The sequence below is a fragment of the Spermophilus citellus genome (assembly GCF_964194105.1).
Source record: "Spermophilus citellus genome assembly, chromosome: 7".
NCBI classification, from domain to species: domain Eukaryota; kingdom Metazoa; phylum Chordata; class Mammalia; order Rodentia; family Sciuridae; genus Spermophilus; species Spermophilus citellus.
The window spans coordinates 96,798,826-96,823,209 of NC_138188.1; the positions used below are offsets into that span (position 1 = coordinate 96,798,826).

The 24,384-nt window shown below is 38.8% G+C and overlaps 1 protein-coding gene across 1 annotated transcript in view; it reads left to right on the top strand.

Moving 5' to 3' along the window:
- Window positions 1-24,384, top strand: part of CD96 (CD96 molecule) — a 93,810-nt gene that overhangs the window by 41,826 nt on the left and 27,600 nt on the right. Inside the window, exons 6-8 of the mRNA XM_081302729.1 lie at window positions 5,695-5,785; window positions 6,284-6,472; window positions 11,819-11,914. Coding sequence (XP_081158855.1) covers window positions 5,695-5,785; window positions 6,284-6,472; window positions 11,819-11,914 — 376 coding nt within the window. The remainder of the gene's footprint in view (window positions 1-5,694; window positions 5,786-6,283; window positions 6,473-11,818; window positions 11,915-24,384) is intronic.

Genomic DNA, 24,384 nt, shown 5'->3' on the forward strand with positions numbered 1-24,384 from the left:
AACACAGATGATCATGAAAGAGAGAGACTCCCTTTCTAAGCTGTTTCAGTAAGTAGTCCAGATGCTGCAAGGCCTGCCAGGATCTGTATAATCAAGTTCCCAGAGTGAGGTCAGTTGTCCCTAGAGAGGTTCCTCTGAGGCTGAGATTCTAAGAAATCTTACCAGTAGGCCTCCCTGCTTTTAGCAAGAGGGGCTGGCACTCACAGAGAAAGGGTGGAGCACATCCTCACAAACCTGGTGTTGCCTGGTTTTCCTCAGCAGGCAGCTCACCATACTCCCCTTTCCCTACCATGATCACCTTCCAAGTCAACAGCTAATAAAACCTTCCTGAAGCACCTTCCTCCAGATGCTTGGTTTATCTACCACATTTTAGAGATAAATAAATACATGGAAATTACCTTGCATTTTAAAAACAGTTATATTGCATTTTTTAAAAAAGTTTGATTTCTCTCTTCTTTCATGTGTTATTTCTTAAATTAATGAGAGCGTTTGTTTTGTTTTGTTTTTTGTTTTGTTTTTTTTTTTTCATCAAGCTTTACAACCCTGAAGAGTTAGGAAATCCCCCCCACACACACACCCCAAGACACAGTGGGTACTTACAAGCCAGGAAGCTCTGAACTTGCCCCTGATCTCTTTGGTGCCCAGTGAATGTGCTCCTGCACACCTGGGTGGTTGTTAGCTGGCTCTTAACCCCAGGAGGAAGACACCTCCAATTCTGGTTTCCTCCCACTTCCAGGAGAGTTTTGTTTTCAAGTGGGTGTGTCTCTGTTCATAAGGTTTCTCTGCAGCAATTAGACACAAAGGCAAACCTTTCTCCTCCCCTCCACCACCACAAAAGCTGTATCCAGCAAATGCCATGCAGCAAAACAGATTGTCAGGCACCTACAACTTTTAGTTCAATTTCCCCATGAGGAGATTATGTGACCTCTCAAGCAAAGAAAGAGATTTAAGGCAAAAGAGTGGGGGTGAAATTTGGGCCAAAACCCACATACCTCAAGAATCTGTGATTCCAAATATTTTGTCCAATTTTCAGATCATGAGTTTTGACTTTGGGTTTGACATCTATGGCTGTTATAAATGCAGTCAGTAGAAAAGTTAAAGAACTTGCTGAACAGGGAAGATTAAGTGAAAAAAAAAACCTAAAATTCAAAGAAGTATGGCAAGTTGGGAAATAGAGTTTGGAATGTTTTTTATTGTATTATGTAACTAGACTTGGAAAAACTAAAATGCTTCTGGCTTCTACTCTCAGAAATAAAGGGATAGTTACCACTTAAGCAAAAATACACATTTATTTTAAATTTGGGAAGGAAGATCTACCAAGAGGAGATAGGAATATGTTTAGGATGTCCATAAAAAATAAAATAAAATTTGCATTGTAGAAGAAAAGATAGAAAAAGTATAGCCCAAAACATGTAAGGACTACAAATTAAATTTCCAGTGGGGAAAAAGGGGTGGAGGAAAGATTCCAAATTGAAGTGAAGAATTGGTAAACAAATAGGAAAACTTGAAGAGACAAAAATAATCTCTTTTTATATTAAAAAGCTAAATGTTTTCAAAGTGATCTGATGAAAAGATCTTTGGGAAAGGTGCTGTCCAAATATTGGTAAGGTAAATGGGGTTAATTTAAATAGTCACAGTATTTAATCTGTGGAAATGAGGAAATGTTACAAATCCAAGTCCTTTTACTCACTGCTTGAAAGGTGCTTAGAGAATCAAGAACCAGTTGTCATGTTGCACGGAGACACTCAGAAAACACTCCAAGTCCAAATTTAAAACAAATTAGAGAGCTCTATTATTTGACCAGGGATGCTTCTGCCATGCCCAAATGGACTTCTAACAGAAGCGTGCCAAGCTATCTGTGGTTCCAATATTTAAGGAAGAAAACCACATCTTATAGAATTTTCCAGGTAGCAAGCAAGCAGACTCCAGAAGCTGAAAAATCAGTTAGCAAAACAACTCAGACAACCACATCCTGGGTTCAAGCAGGTGTTTAGCAGGGGTGAGAGTCTACTTCAAAGCCATGCAGACCACCAAGACTACCGTATCCTGGATTGAGCACATTTTGTGGAGTACACAGTTCAGAAAAATAACTTGCAGCAGAAGACAGCTTTCATTTTCATTTCTCAGAAACAGTTCATATGATAGTTTCATATGGGAACCATAAAGATGGAGTCAATATGGCTATATTTACTATTTTATTGATCTATGTTTTTAATCTATAATATATAACATTAATTATTGATTAACTGATATCAGCATTTTTAAATCAGACCATAACAGTTGGAGCAAGGAAGAAGTTTGATTCCATAAACCAGCCAATCCATGAAGATGGTGAACTGGTGTCCTAACTCAGCTTGCATTTCAGGATCCTTTCATCTTCAGAAGGGTAATTTAAAGTAGGAAGTGATTGATGGTTGCAGATGCCTAGGCCTTTTATGGTAGCCTTGAAGGGGAAGTTGTAAAATCTGGTGGTTGGCAATCTGTTGATTTTACAAGTAGTCACAAGTTCATGATGACCCTACAAATCATGAAAATATCTTTGTTATTCCTTTCTTGGCCTGGTCAGTCTTGAGGAAGGATGGTAGAACATTTAGGGAAGTTTCAGTTAAATAAACTTTATATTATTAGTTTTAAACAAGCATTCCTTACATAATTAATGAGGGCTGCACACTCAAGGAAGTGGAGGTGTTTTCTAATGAAAAACCACAAAGCTGGGGTAAATACAACATGGAGGAGGTGGAGCTAATTTTCCTTTGAACTTAGTCAGATGTGGACTCGCTTTTTTTTTTGGCATCTCAATCTCATGGTCCTCTAATCATATACCAGCTCCTTCCAGCTTCTGGGGCAACACCCCTGACTCACATATGGTCCTCAAGATGTTCTACTAGGGAGCCCACTCTACCTGTCTATGTGGGGGAATTCCCCACTACTTTCCAACAAAGACCACCAACAGAATCCACGCCCATACTTTCCCTGTCCACATAATGTGACTTTGTTTTCTAAGTAATTCTCAGATTTTACTCTTCTGTATTCCTGTATAACTGTCCAAATACTTGCTGGGAATTTGCTACATAATTCTTTGTACTAGTGCTTACTTATTCCATATATAGTTAGAATAATGCATTGAAAAAAATTATATGACTCATCTCTCAATGCAATAGGTACACAATAAGTTAGTGAAGGGATTTTTACTTCTCAGCCACAGAATACATGTTTGTATGAGTATTTGTGTGCATGTACATTCTTATGCGTATTTCCTTCATATATTTTCAGATTTAGCATGTTCTTACTCGTTGAAGCCAAATGGAAGTTCCCTATTAAAGACAGTTCTGCTTGCTCTACAAACACATATATTTGAAATTTCCTAGGGCATTTGGCCTCTGGTTGAACCATTTTGGTCTCTGAATTTTCAGTTTTAGAGATCAGGAAGAGTTTTAGGACAAGAACCTAAACTAAATCTTGGAACACAGAGTCTGGAGGTCATATAGAATATCTGAAATCTCAGTAGTTTCAGAAACATGAATCAAAACAAAAAAAAATTTTAGTTGTAGATGGACACAATATCTTTATTTCATTTATTTATTTTTATGTGGTGCTGAGGATCAAATCCAGTGCCTCACATGTGAAAGGCAAGTGCTCTACAACTGAGCCACAACCCAAGCCCCTGTAAGAGTCAGATCTTTTCAACTGTTTTTGGAAGTTGATAAGAGATCTGTTCAGTGAGCCCACTGCCTTTGTAAAATAATGAAACCCCCACTTGTTTCTGATATTACTGTATCATCATCTTTTTGTGGGTTAACTGAAGGTGGAAGAAATGAATCATGAGAATGGTTAACACATTGAACCTGATATAAACCTTTACAACATTTTTTTTTAGAATTTCATTTCCTATGTCTCTCTACTCCTTTATGGACTAACTGGAAATAAAAATCCATTTTTGGCATTTTATTGGATGAAATGAACTGAATTTTCTTTACTTGATAATGAGTGTATTTTCAGAGATCCGGTTTTACTTTTTATTTTTTAGAAGATAAAATTTTATATTTTCTACATAATTGCCACATACATGACTGTCCCCATTGCCTTGAAAAAACACGTGTTGAATGAGTGAAAATATTGGAAGTCACAGCAGTTGCCAACCACTGTCGTCTAGGTGATATGTAACCCTCTTTGAAAGTTTGCTTGTTTCCTGGGGATTCGATGGTGATAAACTGAGGGATGGTAAGCTGCACCTCAATGGAACCCCACCAGGAAAATGTTCCCTAGCACCCTTCAGTACAGTTTCTCAGCTCTGTAGTTTCCAATTCTTTGGGAGTCACCAGTTTATAGAATGGCACAGCAAACATCACCCACAGTTAATTGTTCTTTACTGGTTAACTATTATATTTTTCAATTGTGAATATTTGGGCACTAAGAACCTGGGCCAGGCATATACAAAATATACACATCTCTTGTTTAGAAAACAGGTTTGAAAGCAAAAATAACTGAAATGGGGACAGACCTTTATGGATCAGCAAATCTTTCTTTATTAAGCAGCAGAATGGCACATTTTCAGGGGAGAAAATGGCAACTGGTTATGGTAGAGGTCTGATTTTTATAGAGTTTAGTGAGAGTTAATCATAGCAGAATGTTCAGTGTGACTTAATGATTAGAGACTTAATCATAGTAGAATGTGTCAGTTGGGCAGTCAGGCAAATAGTTGTAGAGCAGGAAATTGTAAAAGTTCAGAGTCCACTATTTTTCTTCTCTCCCTGGGACCCACTGTCCTCCTTTTCTCCCTGGGGGTTGTTGTTTTCCATATCCTTCAAGGTTAATTATAAATGGAATTATAATTTTTTAGGGAATCAGATAAAACAACAGGGATTCAATAAACATCACTGAATATTTTCACCAGGATATAGAAAAAGTATTATCCACAAAGAATAGTGTTAAAAATAAAATCAACTAACCTAGCATCTAAGTTCCATGCTTTTGTAACATAACTATCTGTTCTTCCCCTTTTTTTTCTTATTTGGATATGACATGTTTTACCAGGAAACACCTTGGACTGATATCGAGGTGACATAGTTCCTCAATAGTGCCCATTAACTGTTTTCCACTTCCTTTAGCCTCTTGATGACTTGATTTTTCCCATCTGTCAAATGGCAATAATAAGGCAAAGAATCAAGACAAAAAGTAAAAAATAACAATAATTAGAAAAATTCTTTACAAGTCAAAAGAGGTATAATTATATTAATGGTTGCTATAGTTGTTGCTGCAAATAATCTTTTACATTGCTTGGAAACCAGAACATGTGCATCTCTCCCCACTTGTAATCTAACAATATTCTTTTCTGGCCTTTGCCTGATATACCTTTATTCCTTCTATTCTGTAGTTTTTATTTAGTACTGGATCACTCTGCCCATACAAAGTTATGATTTCCCTTTTCTAAATCCCTTAAACCAGACAGGTAACATTAGTATAGTCCTAGATACTTAAATTGAACCTAGGGTCCTAGCCCTAAATGTATAACATCTCTGTAGGCAATGAAGTACAGCAATATGTATAGTAAACATTTTAATACAATCTATCTCAGAAGTAGGTTGCCCACCTACTTTGTGTTTTGCCAATTTGTCTTGTGTGAACATTGGTGAATGTGTAAGGAATACCAATTTCTTCTGAATTTGCAAATAATCTTCTTTATGTCTGTCCTAGAGAACATTTACCTGCTCACTAAAGAATGTGTTTCCCAAAGCAAGCCTGACATGGTTTATAGATGGAAGGTTTCTTCAAGGTGAAGAAGAAGGTAAAGAAGGAAATCAATGGAGGGCTGGGGATGTGGCTCAAGCGGTAGCGCACTCGCCTGGCATGCGTGCGGCCCGGGTTCGATCCTCAGCACCACATACCAACAAAGATGTTGTGTCCGCCGAGAACTAAAAAATAAATATTAAAAATTCTCTCTCTCCTCTCTCTCTCTTTAAAAAAAAAGGAAATCAATGGAAATGGGTTTTAAAAAGAAAAAAATAAAACATTAGAAATTTTCATTGCCCAAGTTATCTTGGCATTTAAAATTAATTTTCACTAAAGGAAAAACATTGTCTTACCCATCAGATGCCATTTTCTCATGCTTCATCTGACTCTCCCATGGGGTGGAAGGTAACATTTCCCAGAATGAAGGAAACACAGTTGGCTCCATCAAACCACATAAAAGCAACTTCAAATTATAAGGCCATGTCTTGGTATCATTATATGGCTGATGCAAAAAAAAATGTTAGTGATAACCATGTTTGAATCTATTTTGTAGGAATAAACATTACCAATGAAGAGAGAAAAGGCAAAAATGGATTTCTGGAGCTCAAGTCTATTTTAACAAGGATGCATGGTAATGAACCAACCCAATCAAATAACCTGACCATTTGGTGTATGGCTCTGTCTCCAGTCCCTGGAAATAAAATGTGGAATACTTCATCTGAAAAGATCACTTTTTCCATAGGTGAGTAGTTTATTTAATAAAGTCAGTAAGGGCTTGACAATACTGCCAAAAATTCAGAACATATCTAATCAGAACCAAAAAAGTACTCACCATTTCCATAATACTTTGATCTCAGAAAACCCTCTCCCTAATGCTTTACTTTCAAATTATCAAGCATTTTCACAAGTAAAATTTGAAAATAAAATTACAAGAATTTCTTCAAATGAAAAGGAAAGTAGATGATTCCTGTTTCCATAAAGAATTTCTGTTGAATACAGTAATTTTTGTTCAAATTCTATCAATCATAACTCTTAATTAGCATTTTTTGTTAATTTGCCACATAACAAAGATTAATATAAATACTGAGGATTAATAGAGATTAAAATGATCCTAAAATTTCTTCTAACTCATAAAAAATATCCAATTGTTTACAGCATATATAATTTGAATACTTAGAAATGGGTAAACCATATTTGCAATATAAATACCATCAGGAAAAGGACTATAGCCTAATGATTTTAGTGCTCTAGTTTGAAGCACAGTATCTGGGATGTAGAAGACTTTTATGACCTGAATATTGATATATACCATCATTCTAGTTATTACAAAATTTAACTAACCAGAATATTTACTACTCTGAGCCAGATCAAATAATGAATATTTTACTACATAAAAGATGAGAACAAATGTCTCGACAAATGCAGTGACAATAGATATGCCTATAAAACATCTCTAATGGCATCTGAAAGATGTATATTTAATAATAATCTTATAAAACTAAACAGATTTGCAAATCATTATTACCACTCTGTAGGACAAAGAACATTTTTAATCATTATCCTATTTTCAGAAATAATGTAGTCTCTGACATAGTCATAAAAACACAGTATAACTTATGAGGGAAAGGGGTTTTCTTTGTCCCAAGGACACGTTTTGTATCTCGGGTCCTGCTAAGTTCCTTTGCGAATATAATGGTTGGTTATTACTGGGATCTAGGGATGAAGAATAATGTACATCTCCACCAAATCCATCCTCACTACCCAGAAGCAGGCATCCTCTGATGCTGGGAAGGTGACATCGTCCCCAGAGCCCTCCCAGTGTGTATAGGTATAAGTATGAACAAAGTGGTCAATGATCTTTTCGTCAATCATTCAGAAGTTTTGATGGATTTACATGAACATAGCCTTTCTTGGCTCTTCCTAACTCCCTTGGGAATATGGATGCCACTTTTCCAGAAGGCTGGACATGGCTTCAGCTTTGGAACAGTATGAAGTTAGTTGTTTGTCACTTACATTTGCCGGTAGCTTTGGCTACTGTAAAACCTCAAATTCCTAAAGAGAAACCTATTCCTGTGCTTGAAAAACAAAATCAATATTTTGTAATGTGAAAACTGTGCTTGATTTCAAGATCAAAAATTATGATCACTTTTAAGGTAATCAGGAGGAACACTAATTCTGATAACCCAAAACACACCATAATTCTAATTTTATAAGGGAACCATCAATCTAGTATAATTCTAGACTCTAAACAGGGGGTTAATTTTAAATTGTCAAATGGATCTTCAGCCTCCATGATCAAATATTAAAGACAATAAATCTTGGAGAATTCAGTTTCCAAAAATTCTAGCTCCCATTCTGGTCCCATGGTAACACAATTATTTTGAAAGTGTTAGAAGGTACACTTGAGGCTCTGTTACTTCCAAACATACTCTCTGGAAGCTTTATGAACTCTGCAATCGACTTCTGCAAGAGTCATTGCTTTACCAAGCTATTTTTGTTGACAAGATACGGAGATGAAAACACAGAAGAAAAATCTATCATCTCAGTGCTGGAAAGAAATTCTGAGACTATTAGAGGAATAAAGGGATTTAGGGAGAGAAGGGAAGGAATTTTTCTCCCTTTTGATTTCAGAGAGGGTCATAATGTTGGAAGCGGAGGTGCTCCCTTCCCCACACACACCCAGGATCCCAGGAAGTTCAAGTGCTCAATGGTGCTTACTCTAGAGAAGTCATAAAGGAGAAGGGGTCCAGGTGAAGCAATCAGTGGCTCTTCAGGTAACTATTTGTGCACAAGACCTGCAGAATTCCCATGATTTAACAGTAACTTTTCCAAAGATATCCTGCCGTGACACCTATCAGAATATCTAAAATTGTAGCACTGTAGTCTATTTTTTTTTCATATTAATACAATTGGTCCAGGTATAGTGGCATACGCCTATAATTCCAGGTACTTAGGAGGCTGAAACAAGAGAATCACAAGTTTGAGGCCAGCTTCAGCAATTAGTGAGACCCTGTCTCAAAATAAAATTATAAAAGGCTGGGATTATGGCTTAATGGTAGAGCATTTGCCTAGCATGCAGAAGATACTGGTTTTAATACCTAATACCACACACACACACACACACACACACAAAAAAAAAAAATAGTTTTTTTGGGGGGGTAGCAAAGTGAAGGGCAGAGATTTTGTTTTGTTTTAATGTTTTAATTCAAAAGTGAAGCACAAATTCCCCCTGGGGTTGTTAATATCCTGGCTGTCATCAACTTTGATAGAGATTTGTCTATTAAATGATTTCCAGTTGAAATCAAGACCTTTGAAATAGAGAGTTGAGGGTGGACAACTGTGTGTGTGTGTGTATGTGTGTGTGTATAACTGTGTGTGTGTATTTTGGAGTATGGAATATTGATGTATTTGGAGTGAAAAGGAATAGCTCCATAGTAGGATGAGAGGAACACTGAATATCAAGATGGAAGTTGCCAGATATTCTTGTTTTCTGACTCCCCAGTTTGCAGCCATTCTTCTACCCAACACTGAACCTGGGGTCCTGAGAGTATCAATAGAGAATTTCAGTATGTGTATAAATCACCAGGGATCTTGTTAAAATTCGGGTTCTGAATCAGTAGGTCTGGGTAGCAGATGAAATTCTACTTTTCCAACAAGAGCCTAAGAGAAGCCCATTCAACATTTTGAGCAAAAGGATCTAGCAAGCCCTGGAGTTTGATTTATTTCTAGTTGGACCAGATAAGCCACCTAGTATTGCCCCAGAATCAGCCCATCTGCCCTTGTGGGACATCCACAAAATGATTCTGAGAGCCATGCCTGACCTTTTCCAGGGTAGACCACTCAGAAAAAAAGATCAGGTTGCTTTAGGCCAACAGCTCAGTACCAGTACTGTGATAAATGGGATGATCTGAAAGCTGGGTGAGGTGTTTCTGCTAAATTCTGCACTTGAGTTTTGGAAAGTCACTTCCCCTGGTAGGTTGTAATTATTCCTTTTCCACACTCTGAATTATTGTTTTGACAATAGCAGATATTCTACTTCAAAGTCCAATCTGAAACCAGAGAGAAGTTTTTTGGCCTCGGGTTTCATCTTGAAAGCTATGCACCATCTTTGTCCCAGGGCAAAGAGTTCTTCTCAAAATGCAAATTTTGTACTAATGTCTTCCTAATGTAGAGAGAGCCTGAATCCCTCAGCTTTCAAAGACTTAGTAATCAAATACAGCAGAATAGTGTCCTAAAACAGAAATCTTCCAGCAATGAAACATAAATGCTTCCCATTGTGGAAGTCTGGGATTGGGCATAACATATCAACACTTTCCATTCAGGGAGCCAACATTCTGTCAGATAGTAAATACATTAGGTTTGTGGTCTCCATCATGACTACTGAACTCTGTCACCATAGCACAGAAGCAGATGTAGACAACATGTAAACCAAAGGACACCACTGTGTTCCCATAAAACTTTGTTTACAAACAAAGCCAGTGGCGGAATTGACTGTAGGCATCGTTTACCAACCTCTGCTCCAACCAATCTACAGTGAAAAACATTGAGGTATTTATTTTCCAGACCCATGCTCCATCTTATTAAGATATTATTTTTGGAAGATGGTGTTTATGGTCTATCAGCAGTCAGATACAACTTCAAACTGGTCTTTTGTCTTCCAGTGTTAAGAATGTATTTATATGTATTATCACTTGCATTTGCCAGGATCCATAAACACAGTGAGAAACAAAACAATTATTTCTCTTGAGGGGCATACCAATGAAACAGAGTGATGAGGCTTCCTGGAATTTGAGGAGGTACATTTAGGGAAGTTTGGAAGTAAAAGAAAAATATCAGGAAACAGCATGAACAAAAACAAGAAAGAGGGTCTTGTGTTGGAGAAACTAGGTTGAAATATTTGCCTGTTGGAAACCACGTGTGATTTAAGAGAGAATAGGTAAAAGTTGATGTCAGGAAATAATGTTGGTAGTGTAAAGAGGAAACAAATTATGATAAAGGTTTGAAACCAGCCTCAGCAATTTACCCAAGATGGAATGCTCAAAGTTCCAACTTATTTTGGATAGCATAGAGAAAAAGTATGCCCATTTTGTTAACTTAATACACTCTACATGTAATCCTGCCTCCTCAGAATAATAGCATAAACTTACTAGTAACTGTCAGAGCCAACTGTGAGCCCTGCCCATAGCCTACAGTAATAAAAACATTAAGAATCATAAGAACAAAACATAGATGCATGTAAATATATACACTGACCCTTAGAGCAAATTGCAGGATAGAACCAATTGTATACTATGTAACTAAATATCCATAAAATTGGCATAACTCATCAGGTGTGACCATATATCCAATGATATTGTTCCTAGAAAAATAACGAAAATCCTCAAGCCTCAAAACTTATCTAGCTGCTTTTAATCTATATGTTCCTGAAGTCAACAGATCCTCCCAGCATTTGCAAATTATTTCATACCTCAAGTAAGGACAATGGAAGATGAAAGAATTTAAATGAAGGTAAAATATAAGTGAAACAACATATACTAGCCTGTATTTATACATACACACAGAGAGAGAGAAAAAAGTTGTAGTCAAAAATGTTATGACACAAGCTATAATTTTAGAAAGAGCAAAATAATACCATACATCTTAAATTCACTGATGCTACATCCAATTAAGTATCATTATTTGTACTACTGGTTAAAAAAAATTGTGAGTCTATGGATTTTATAAACTCTGGGTTTACAAAATATTAAAATATTTCAAAATATTAATTGTTTTCTCATGTCTTGGTTGAACGTCCCTTTCTCTAGGAAGCTTTCCCAGACCTCTCTTTCTTGATCAGTGTATAACACTGCATTCCCTTGGCACGTTGTCCCTGCACTGTCACGGCACTCGACACAGAGTTGGCCACCTCTTCTCTAGGCTGTACTCTCTTTAAGGACAGTCCTGTGCCTTTCTTATTCCCTGTCACATCTATCTGCCTTGCCCATAACCTGCTCTTCAGATTGACTTGTTAGGTGATGAACAAGTAAAGGTAAATATCCTTAGCAACTGTTATAATATTTTGTTCATTTTGAATGTCTGATCCTTACAGGTTCTGTGAATGCCCCAACCACGGAGCCTCTACCCAGTGTCACAGACTCTCCCCTGAGCACCCTGCCATCTCCAGCCAACAGTGTATCTCCTACCAGTAAGAATGTGTTCATGCTGCTTTACTTTCCATGAGCTATTAAACAGTTAATCAAGAAGATGGTTAAAGAAAAAAGAATTCAGTAAAAATGCATGCCCTTTTCTGCTATGACGTTTTAGATAAACATATTAAGTACCATTCTCAAGGCTTTGAAGAGTTAACAGTTTGCAAAGTCCTTCACTTGGAGTCTTTGAAAAACCAGGACCAATAAATATTCAGTGAAGAATTTAAATTCAGTGTTTATTGCTAAACAGGTTAATAAATTGACAGTCCTTCTCCACAACTGTGTTCTCACTCGGGAGTTAAAAAAAAATGGTCATAAATGGTGGCCCCATTTTAAATTTAAATTTGTTTGGGTTCAAATTAATTTCCCAAGCTGACTGGTGAAGACCATGGATTCAGCTGTCCCATCTGTGGTATCATTAATGATATAGGCCACTGGGTCTGTGTTGCTATGGTAAAGGAATGACAGTGACTCCCAAAGGTTGGCATTGATGCAAACAAATCATAAATTCCCATGTCCAAGGCCCTTGTGCTTAACAAAGAACCATGGTGACTTTCTCCAACACAAAAAAAAGAAGTTGTATTCTATAGAGAGAGGATATATGGCTTTCATTTCTTATTTAATTAAAACTATCAATTTTAGCTGAAAATGAGAACTGAAAATGGGACAAAATAAAAGCAGACTGTAGGAATGAACAATTCCTTTAGCCAGTAGCCTTTTGCATCTAGCCTGCAGTCACTGTGAGAGGAAGAAACTGCTCAGAAAATGATGTAGATAGCAGGTGAGGGATGCTGCTTTAGGTCTAGAGGATTATTTCTTGTTCTTACTGTTTTATAATTTTAATTTTTTTCTTCCCCCTTCTCCTCCTTGCTTTTAATTTTTGAATCTTCTCTTTTCCAGCTCATCATTTAGTGATAAATTGTAATAGATTATGGCATTCTTCATTCGGCACATATTAGCATATTTAATGATACCTTAAATCTCTACAGTATCCTGAATAGCTATCCATTGCTACGTGAAACTTAATAAATTATAAAACATGTCTCACATGGTTTCTGGAGTTCAAGAACCCAGAAGTAGCTGGGTGCTGTGACACTCGCCTGTAATCCCCGCAGCTTGGGAGGCTGAGGCAGGAGGATTGTGTGTTTGAAACCAGCCTCAGCAACTTACCCAAGCAAGTCCTCAGCAAGTCCCTGTCTCTAAATAAAATATTAAAAAATGGGCTGAGGGTGTGGCTCAGTGGTTAAGTACCTCTGCATTCAATCCCCAGTACCAAAAGAACCCAGGAGTAGCTTAGCTGGATAAAACTAAATCAGGATCCTTTCTGAGGTATCATCAAGCTGTTTGCTGGGACATCAGTCATCTTAGGAAATTGATGGAGCCAAAGCTTTGCTTTAGCATGTTGTCTTCACCACAGGGGCCTCTCCCTAGAACTATATCCTGTAAGGCAGCTGATTTCCCCAAGATCAAGTAATTCAAGAAACCAAGTGACTAAGACAAAGACTAAGTTATGGTGCCTTTCTTTGACTTAGTCTCCCATCACTTTTGTCTTATTTTGTTCATTATAAGAAAGTCACCAAGTCCAGCCTCTAATCAGGAAAGGAGATTTGGGTTTCCTGTCTTGAAGGAGTATTAAAGGGTTTGAGGACAAATTAAATGGTGATTTGGTGTCACTTGAAATGTTTGCACATTAAATGCAATGTTGTTTGATTTTTCACTCTTATGAACAATGAAAAGAGCAATCATTCTTTCCCAATTTTCAGATATGAACATTAAGACTTTGGGAACATATATGTTCAATACCTATTCAACAGAGTCAAGATTCACCAAAGTCTTCTGATAAGGTAGTCCTTATCACATTATATACCACTTTTTTTCCTCTGCCATCATAAAGACAGGGACTCTGTTTATTTTGCATATTTGTTTGTAGTACAGTGAAAGGTGGCATACCTTATAAAATTAAAACATCCATGGAGAGGTGCAGATCAGAAAGTGTCAGATTTTACATTAGGAAAGGTCCTTGTGGGTTTGTGTCAGAAAATGTTCCCTAAAAGAAATGAAGTAAATTGACCTTTGCAGTGTGTATTGTATTTACTTGACTTGATGAAGAGCTTGAAAGAACATTTAAACAGTGAAAATGAAGTTAGCTCTTGTGCATTGACAAAAACATTCATGGTCATTTGAGTAAATAGCAGTAGATGAGCTTGGGTCAAAGAGGTGGGACTGTGTATCAAGGAAGCAAGGATGAAGATTGGAAAATGCAGAATAAAGAGAACTTTGAACCCCAGCCAAGAATTCTAAATATTATCCTTTAGGAAATGGGATGGAAACTCATTAAACATTATTTTTAGAAAGCAATATGTTTTTTTCATTACTGTGACCAAGAATACTTGACATAAACAACTTAAAGAAGGAAAAGTTTATCTTGGCTCCAGTTTCAGAGGTTCCAGTCCATGATTATCTACCTTCATTGCTTTGGGTGTGAGGTGAAGCAAAGCATCATGGCTGAAGGGCATAGCAAAGGAAGCAGCTCAGATCATGATAGCCAGCCTGAGAAACACACTCACCTGCCCAAAGCCAAAGAATGGGCTCAGAAACACAAGTTATAATAAAAAGACTTTTGAATGACAATCTTGCAAGATTGAGTGTCTGGGTGAGCAGGCACAATCCAGAGCATTTATAATCAGCATTTCATTCCCTAGAACACAAGGTCCTTTCCCTGGTTCTTCATTGGCTGAGTATGGGATGCACAATCTTCCCAAATGTCATCTAGGTTTTTCTATCTCTTATTGGATTACTTAAAGAAATAGACTTTAGTTGTCCATGCCAAACCTTCAACACAAGAGCCTTTGGGGGACACTCCAGATCCATAACATGATCTAATTCATTTACCAAATACTCATTGAGCACCTCCTATATTCAGGTAGTTTTCTAGGTGCTGGGGATACAGCAGTGAATAAAGTATGCAGACACACAAAAAATATGCCCTAATGGTATTTACATTCTGCTAGTTGAATGCAGGCATGAATTTCTTCCAGTTGAATTTTCTATGGGATTTGTCAGTACATGTTAAGTACTTACAGCAGACAAAACACCATGCTTACTTCTGTGAAGACATTCAAAGCAAGATAAAGCACAGCTGTGCTTAAGGAGCTCACAAGTTAATACAGGTCCAGTATTAGAAAGGGAATAAAGCACAAAATATAAATACAGTGGTTAAAAGAAAAAAACAGGGGAAAATGCTACCCAATCTACTGTAACCCTAATATGATGCAACTGGAAAGTTTCTGGAGAGTTAAACCTTTTGAAAGCAAGGTACTACCCCCATGGACCTGACAATGTTTAGGATCAGGAGTTTTCAACCAGGGCAATTTTGCCCCTCCTCAGAAGAATTTTTGGCAGTGTCAAGAGACATTTTTGGTTCCCAGGATGAGCATGGAAGGTATTACTAGCATCTAGTGGGTAGAGGCCAAGGATTTGTTAAACATCGTACAGGATAGGACAGCCCTCATAACAAAGTTATCGGGGCCAAAATGTCAGTGATGCCAAGGTTGAGAAACCCTTACATCCAGGCTCAAGTGTAATTAGGTCAGCTATCTTTCAGTTTACAAATCAAATCTAAACCTCTGTCAAGGCGGTGGCAACAAATTATGTTTGGAATGATTCTGCCTGATTTTTATATGTCAAAGAAAAAAAAAACAAGTTACATTAGTAGTTGATTATATCTAGATAAAACTTATCTTCTGGAATAATCACTGAATTACTTTTGAAAAAATCTGTATTTAATCTTGGCAACCTGGAGGAAAACGTGAAATCACACGACAGCTTGATGACTTGCTGCCTGCGAAGCTGTTAGGAGTTATCTTTGCATGTTCTTTTAGGAAAGGAAGCAAGATGGAGCATGTCATGGAAAATCAACTTCAAGAGGCGACAGATTCACTCTAAATTCTAAGATGCGATGGACTATAATATAATTCAGTCATAATTACCAAGCTTATGAATCTGGCTGCAAGCATAGAACTCTTATTCTTTTTTACTCAGTGAATGGATGTTTTTTTGAACAAATATAGAAGGTCATGGAAGCAATATTTTTTAACTACAGGAGGAGAACTTTCTAACTCATTACAAACTGTAAGAATCACCCAGGGAAACTTAGCTCAATTCAACCAGAGCTAATTAGTGTTTGTTGAGTCCCAGACGAACTCTCAGTTCTGTTCTAGGAAAAGATGAGAGGCTGACAAGCTCAGTGGTGAGTGAGACAAGCCCCACATGGAGCAATCTGAGATACCAGGTAAATTCAGGGTGGGACAAAATCGCTTTCCTTGGCCTGAGGAGATATCCTTCTCCCTTCCAATATACTGGCTATGAATTGTCTACTAGTCATCTTACCTAAGACCATAGGACACACGAATGCCAACCCTGATGTGGTAATCATTCAAGATCTTTATTCATCCAATGAATAAATATGGAGTGCCTACAACCAGGGATTCTTAAGGTGCTGGGTTACAGCGGTAAACAAGACAGGCAGATCCCTTACTGCACAGAATTTACAATCCCAGAGGACTCTCACCTTGCTTTCCATTTCTCTGCCCACCAAGTCACAGATCCTTTCGCTCTGTATTTTATTTTTATATCTTTACATGACCCTCGGACCTGATGAGACAGATTTGGACACTAAAGCTTTTATTCATTAACTTATCTGGTCCTCACAGTCCCCTGTATCCCCAGCAGGAGTGTTGGGGTTGTGGGGGCAGCAGAGTGCTGGGCAGGGAAGTGCAATCAGGGAAGTCTGCATTGGGGGGTCTGGAAGGAGACATGGACTCCGATGGAATACAGATAGCAAGTGTCTCTTCAAATTATCATTTTAAGCAAAGACATAAAATTAAATGAATGTAGGACATGAGAAGACAAGCAGGAGGAGTGCTGATGGTGCTTGGGGAGAAGGCTGTAAGGTGGAATAGGTGAGATGGAGCCAGGTGTAGGTGAGCTTAATGGACTGTGGATTTGGGCTGTGATCAGAACATCACATGACTTTTTTTAGTATGAGGGGAAAAAGGAAAACAGAAGGTGTGTATATGAGAAGTAAGAGTGTAAGAGCAAGGAGCAAGAAGGCCAAATGATCTTGATCAAAATCAACTTAAATTAATGATAGCTTCAGATAGAATGGGCATGTATAGAAACGGAGAATACTTCCACAGAAGACTCACCAGGATTGTCTGCCTAAATATGGCAACAAATAAAAAGGGTTTTAGAATACTATCACAAAAGTGCCTTCCATTTATTTCCTAGAAATTATCTTAAAAATTTTACCCACGGCCATGACTATATTAGAGTGCTAAGCAATAATATGAATATTTGCTGAAGTCCTCCAATGTGCCTGGAATTATTCTAAACTAATAAATATATTGTCTCTTTTAACCCTCTCAACAATACAACTAATATCCCTACCTTACAAGTGAGGTCAAATAAATTACCCAAAGTCATATAAATAGTGGACAAGTCAGCATGGAACCTAGACACTCAGCTTCAGGTGTCTGCCTCTGGGAGTACACAGAGGGAACTCAATAAATGTCTTTAGACAATGAGGGTAGCCCCTCTTGTTTGAAGCTGTCCTAGCTCCTGTAAATTGGTCAAACTTGACAGCTATGCCTATATTGATCTTGGCCTTCTCTAGAACAATGTTTCCCAAGAAATGCAGCCTCTGAGGGTGGAGCTAACATTTCTTCAGCTGGAAATAAATCAGAGGAAAGAAATTCTCCTCCCCTCACTCACCCTTCCCCTATCAATGCTCGTGTGATTTTTAATGTAAATGCAGATCTACAGAATTTGTACACAACTCCAGCTCTCTCTTCAATCCTAGGAGATTTTGCTCTTTATGCCTCTCACCACGCTTAACCTGAGTGCACATCACTATTTGTTACAAAGCTTCTCATTTTTTTTTATACCAGTCACTCTTAAATCAAGGAGAAACTTCTTGATGACTGGTTTACTTAGACTGTTTTCCCCATTGGGAGTTAGGTACCTCTGGGAGAAACTATCAGGTGATCACTTTTTCAGTTTATTCAATAATTACTGAGTATCTGCAAATGCACCACTTCCTGCTTACTGTCTTGAAACCCCTCATAGACCAGTAATCTGCCAATATGTGTTCCTCTTACCTATTTGGTCAGTATGTGTCCACTATGTGTCCACCTAATCAGCTTCCTACATATAAATGGTCTTGTGCTGAGATTAGAACTTCATATCACGGGTCTCCTTCACCCTGGGCTGTGCTCAGCACCCACCTCATCCTGACCACCACGATTGATGGGGCTGATTTGCATTTGCTTCAATGTAGTTACTGGCCTGCATCTCTAAGTGCAATTCCTTAGTTAATGCCACCACCGCATGTAAAGGCCCTTTGTGCAACAGGGGAACCACTGGAGAGTAATTCACGTGTATCATGGAGACTAGGTAGGAGGTCTCAGGCTATGTGCTGCTGATCAGTGCTGCAGTGATAAAGTCGAAGGCCAAGAAAAGAAGCTATTTGAAAATAATTAGATTTCCAGTTTCAGTTTTACATAGGAATCTGACAGAGCCATCGATAATTGAGACTAATTCATCAGGTCACTCAAACTGAACTTATAAATCACTTTTATCTTTGTACTTGGTTGATTACATAAGCTGGACTAGAGAGCAAAACTAATTTTATTTTTCTTCATCACTCCCTGTCCAAATGAGCTCTCTTGAATAATTTCTTTTTGGCCTCTGAAGGAAATTTCAGACACATTACTTGGCTTTTTTGGGTGATTTTTATATAATAAATGTCGTCTGGCCCATTTCAGCTACAAGAACAGACTTATGTCAATAATTAAAAAGTCTCGTCAAATGCAGTGTCAAAACTTGCAAAAGTTAATTCAGACCAGAACTTCCCTCCTCTCCCCATTCCCAAGTGTGGGTGTGCCTCAGCTTCAGAAGGCTGGCATGTGCCAGGTTGTGTGTTTTCTGTCTAGGCAAGGTGGGGACATCTTAATGATGCCCTGGCCTGCCTCCAACCTCCCCTCCACTCTTGGTTATTGGCTTGGGCCACTTTGGGGGGGTGAGGACCAGATAGGACAGGGAGAAGAGCAGTGAGGTAAGTGAGAAAAGACCTCCCTTGACAGGCTGGCTATAATCGGATGTAGGTGACTCTGAAGGAAAGCGATAATCTTCACAGTAACAAACACTCTGGCAGATTTCTCAGAAATTCTTGACTGTCACTGTGGTGATGGCTGTTGTCTTTTTGGTACAGGCCACACATCTCTTCTAGTCTTCTGCTTCTTTCCTGCAGCCTCGGAACTCTCTACTGCCCCCTGCAGTTCCTCTTGGGAACTTCTTTGTTCCTATAGATGTTCTTCCTGCAGGAGAGTCTTTTCTTGGCCTTCTGTATTGTCTGCAAAAATATGTGTCTTTTCCTCCTGTTTGGGAGAAGTGCTCTTCCCTAGGATGGCCCTGTCTCTTCTCTTTGTCCATCAGAGCTGCTAGCCATGTACTCCTAACATAACCTCTGCCATCTGAGTCAAAGACCAATGTCCTCTGTCCAAAAAAACCCAGGACACACAAGCCAAGAGTTCTGAGTGAAATTACATTCTACTTGGTCTCAACTAAGGGAACAGATTCCTCTTCCCTCTCTGATGGTGGAAGCCAGATGCACAGGATTCTGATAACATCCTCACCCAATCTGCTTCCACCCCTTATACAGCTTTGAGGTTGATGGTGGACCAGAGAGAATGCACTGCAACCTGTCTCACAATGGCCTTGGTGGTGGCTAGAGCTCTGCTTTCAACGTGGAGCTGAACTTGCCCTGTTCTGTGGTTCTTAACCTTTGAGACCACATCTGAAATGAAGATGCAGGGAATTCCATTTGAAAATTCTGTTCAGTATTATGCATTAAAATGCAGAATAAAAAGAAATTTAAGTGAAAATGAAGCAAACATGATATAATGGAAGTTTCCCCTGGACTCACTTCGCTGCAGCCAAATCAGTCTCCTTGCTACTATTCTTCCAACATGCCAAGTTGCTCCCACCTTAGGGTCTTTTCATTTGCTCCCTAAACCTAGAAAATTCTTCCCCCAAATTTTTGTTCAAATGTCACCTTCTGAGTGAGGCCTTCCATGGCCACTCTATTTAAAATTGCATCCATTCCCTACTCTCACTTTCCCTATCCCTGTCTGTGTTTTTCTTCAAAGCACCTTTTAACATTCTTTATAATTTACTTGTTGAATAACTTTATAATTACTTGTTTTGTCCCTCACATGAGAAGGTAAATCCAGTGAGAGCAAGATTTTTTTTTTTCTGATTTGTCTATGAATGTACCTCAGTGACCTGGAACAGTACTGTCTGGGACTTGCCCCTTCTAGGACTGGACCTCTACAAGCTCCCAGGAGTGGTGTTTTCTTTGTATTGAGCTGAACTGGGTGTAACTATAGGGTGATACCTGTCATTCTGCCCGTCTGCAACATCTGCAGCAACAGGAGAGCAGGGGTCACTCTCTACTGATAACACTTGGTTATCCATAAGTATTGATAACTCAATAAATGTGTTTTGAATGAAGGATCTCATTAAGTAAGAAGGAGGAAGATATTCACAAAGGAAGGATATGGCAAGAGTGGAGGAAGGCCCCCTAAGAAAACTGCATGTGGTCCAGGCTTGAAGGCTGGTGTTCTTATGACAGAAGCCAGAAATGATGAGGAGGAAAAGGCAGGAACCAAGGCATCAGAAACCCTCTGTTCTGGGTGTCATACCCAGGAACCATGAGTGAGCCTTCTCTGGCTAAGCTGGGGTTCTGACAATACCTGCTGAGGCGAGGCCGACTCTGCTTTCCAAGGCTACCACAGTGGAATGAATGTAGTATTTAGCATCAGTACTGTCTCTGCCTCCTACAACCTCTGTTACCTAGGGCCATTACCCCCTCTAATATGGCTTCTTAATTTTATAGAATGGAAGCAATATTATCTAGTCCACATAGTTGTTGTGTTAAATGTGAAAATGCAGAGTGAGCAACCACGAGGCTCAGACCCACTGGGTCTAGTCTGAGAAGGAATGTTTGTATGTCTTAATAACTTGGAGGGGACAATAACCAAAGCAAATGTTTTTTTTTTTCAAAAATTTATCCCTATCCTCCACTTATCCCTTTTAATAACTGCTCACCTATCACTTATTCGGCACAAAATAGTGTCTTATTAAATTATCCTTAAAATCCAAGTTGCTTGGAGAACACTTTAGAATTTCTAAAGAGTTAGTCAACCATGAGATTTTCAGCATTTCCTTACTTCTCCCTAGTCCAGTATTAGGTGGCTGGTTACTGGGAAGATGTGCATGTGGGGAGGATATGGATCAGGAAGCTTGACTCTGCTTGAGATATAGCAGGGCACCACCCAGAATTAGCTCTTGAAGAACGTGCTCCTGTCTTCTCCATTTAACTCAGACTGAGTGGAGCTGTCTTCTGACTTAATTGAATTTCTGATGACATATGGAGAAATGGTTGTTAATTTTAGTGAGAAATGTTTTAAAGGGTTAAGATAGAGACAGACTAGGAAGGTCTCAAACCTCACATAACCTCATGGCAGTTTCTGAACTCATATAAACAAGACATTTTATGTGAAGTAGTGTTTATTTCTAAACCCCTTCTTTCGTGGAAACAAGGGTCATTATGGTGTATGTCTGGTTACTTACAAGATTTAATGGCAATAAACATTCACATTGAAGAAGACATAAACAACCAGAAAACAAAGCAAGCAACTTTTGATCACTGGGTTTGGTGTATTTTTTGCCCACATAGTACATCATAATGTAGAATCTACTGAATATTGAAGAGGCTTCCCTTTATTGTGAAGTATAAACTTAGCCTTGAATTGGACAAACACAAAGTAAGCTGTCTCATTTGCATGCTGAGAAATACGACCAATATGAAACTTGCAAAAATTTAGCTCAGAGGAATACAAATAAAATTATTTTAAAATGTTCCACTTAATAGCAAGACATGGTTAGATAATCTCTTAGAGGTTCAGTTTTATGATGTGTTTTTTTTTCTTTTTTACAAAATAAACCAAACAGAAAACCCTAAGAAATAAGTAGTGTTGTTGTCACCAGTGTGCCAGAGTGACCCCTGCTCTCCTGTTTCTGCAGATGTTGTAGATGGGCAGAATGACAGGTATCACCATATAGTCACACCCAGTTCAGCTCAATACACAGAAAAACCCACTCCTGGGAGCTTGTAGATGTGCAGTCCTAGAAGGGGCACATCCCAGCCAGTACTGATAGTAATCCACAGTGTGTGAGAATTGCAGGGCCTCGAACTTGCTGTACCCTCTGCGCAGGTGCTTCCACTGCCCGTCCCTGGCCCCATTCTGCCACCACATTCCTTAGGGATTCACATGTTCTCATATTTGAATGTGTTTATTTGCTTCTCTAATTGATGTCTATCTCCTCCATGAACTTAAAGTGCAGGGGACCATTATTCACAGGGCCAAGCCCAATGCCTGGAAAATACTGGCTCCAAGTGTTGGTTGAACAAATGGATGAATGACCATGTGTGGATTGATAGAGGTCTGGTCACAGATTGTACAGGGACCTTAACCTTGAAAAATGGCAGGAAGGGGAATGGACTTAATCTATCTGGAAACCAGATAGTTTTTCCTAAATGGTTTCAGCTCTGATTTTTACATGATGAATGGGGACTAGTAGGGAAAAGATCATTCTTCCAATAACCTATGCAAGTTAATACAGATCCTCAGGCCAAGGCTAGAAAACATTCACCAGAAGACCAATAAGACTGAAATAACCATGTGCTCCCTGGGAATAGAGATTAGGTATTATTGATTCTTTTCTTCTCAGCAGCTGACATGTTCTCAGCCCTCAACCAACTCCATAGCCGTACCTGTTAGAGGAAAGGTCAGGGCACAGATGTAGGAGTCTGGTCAGACACAGGCAGTGTACATGCCTAAGCTGTGGTGGTCCCCATGCTCCTTCCCAGTGTGGTGCCTAAATAACCCATTACATGAAATAATCAATGAGCCCACCCCACGCTGCACTATAAACCTCTCAGAGGATTTAGGTCACATTGTTTTCTAACCTCCAGAATAGAACATTGAATAATTTTAACACAAGTGAAATTCCCAGTTGAAATTCCTCAGGATTCCAGTGATTCTTGCCAGAGGCAAATCACATGGCACTAGTCTATTCCAGCACTCAGTGTGGCCAATGAGACTGGTGCCAGAAACTGTCACTGCTGGCGGGTAAGACATATAGTCTCATATTATAGTTACATATTAGACCGAGATTTCTAGGAATGGAAGTGTAGTTCACAAACAAATGCAAAGCTCTCTAATGATTGTTTCCTCATTCTTTTTCTTCATCCTCCTATGACCATTGTGATCACATCACCACTGATAAAAACATTCCTTTTTCATTGACTAAGTCTCTCAATAAATACTTTTGGAGATCCATGCTGGGTGGGGCACAGCAAGGGAGAGAGAAAAGGAGGGAGGAAGAAAGAACTACATTTGCCCACTAGTTAGAAAGAGCACATCATGGGCTGGGCATGGTGGTGCATTCCTGTAATCTCAGCGGCTTGGGAGGCTGAGATAGAAGGATTGCAAGTTCAAAGCCAGCCTCAGCAATGGCAAGGTGCTTAGCAACTCAGGAAGACTCTGTCTCTAAATAAAATATAAAATAGGGCTGGGAATGTGGCTCGGTGTTAAATGCCTCTGAGTTCAATCCCCAGTACCAAAAGAAAAAGAAAAAAGAAAGCGCACATCACAGTATCCAAAGATTATTTATGGCTAGTCCTTCTTTGTCTTCCGTGTATTTTTAAACCTTGTCTTATCCCAAAAGGGATAGGGGGTGTCTTTAAAAATACAATATCAATACAAAATTTTAAAAAGAGGTAACTAAAGAAATTGCTGCAGAGAGGAACAAAATTGAAACCATCTCGATGAGAGAAATGAAATTCAAAATCACTCCATATTTCTTAAATTTATAGCAAATCAGCCTTCTTCCATAAGCATAGCTGCTTTTAAGTCTGAGACTACCTAGATCTTCCTCTAGAGGGCGGGGCTGAGCACAGCCCCAGCAACATTCTCACAGCAGGTGAGCAATGCCCACCCCTTGCAGCATCTGGCCCATTGACTGTTATTCTGTGTGGGCGATGAAAAAATACTATTGCCTATGCTGTAAAAGCAATTCTGTAGTGAACAGGAAGGTGTGTCCAATGCTCATTTTAAGGCAGAGTGGATTTAATCTGCAAATACATCACATAGCCTTTCGGCAGGTAGTCTCGTTCACATATTCTATCAATCGAGCCTTTGGTGAGTAGTGGGAGGATGTGACCTAAAGTTGCAATTACTGAAAAATAATCTGGTACTGGTGGCTCAGTGAGGTGAAAGAGAAGAACTGTAGGTGACTCTGTCAGTGAGAGGCTACTACCCCATCATAAAGCTAATGTCTC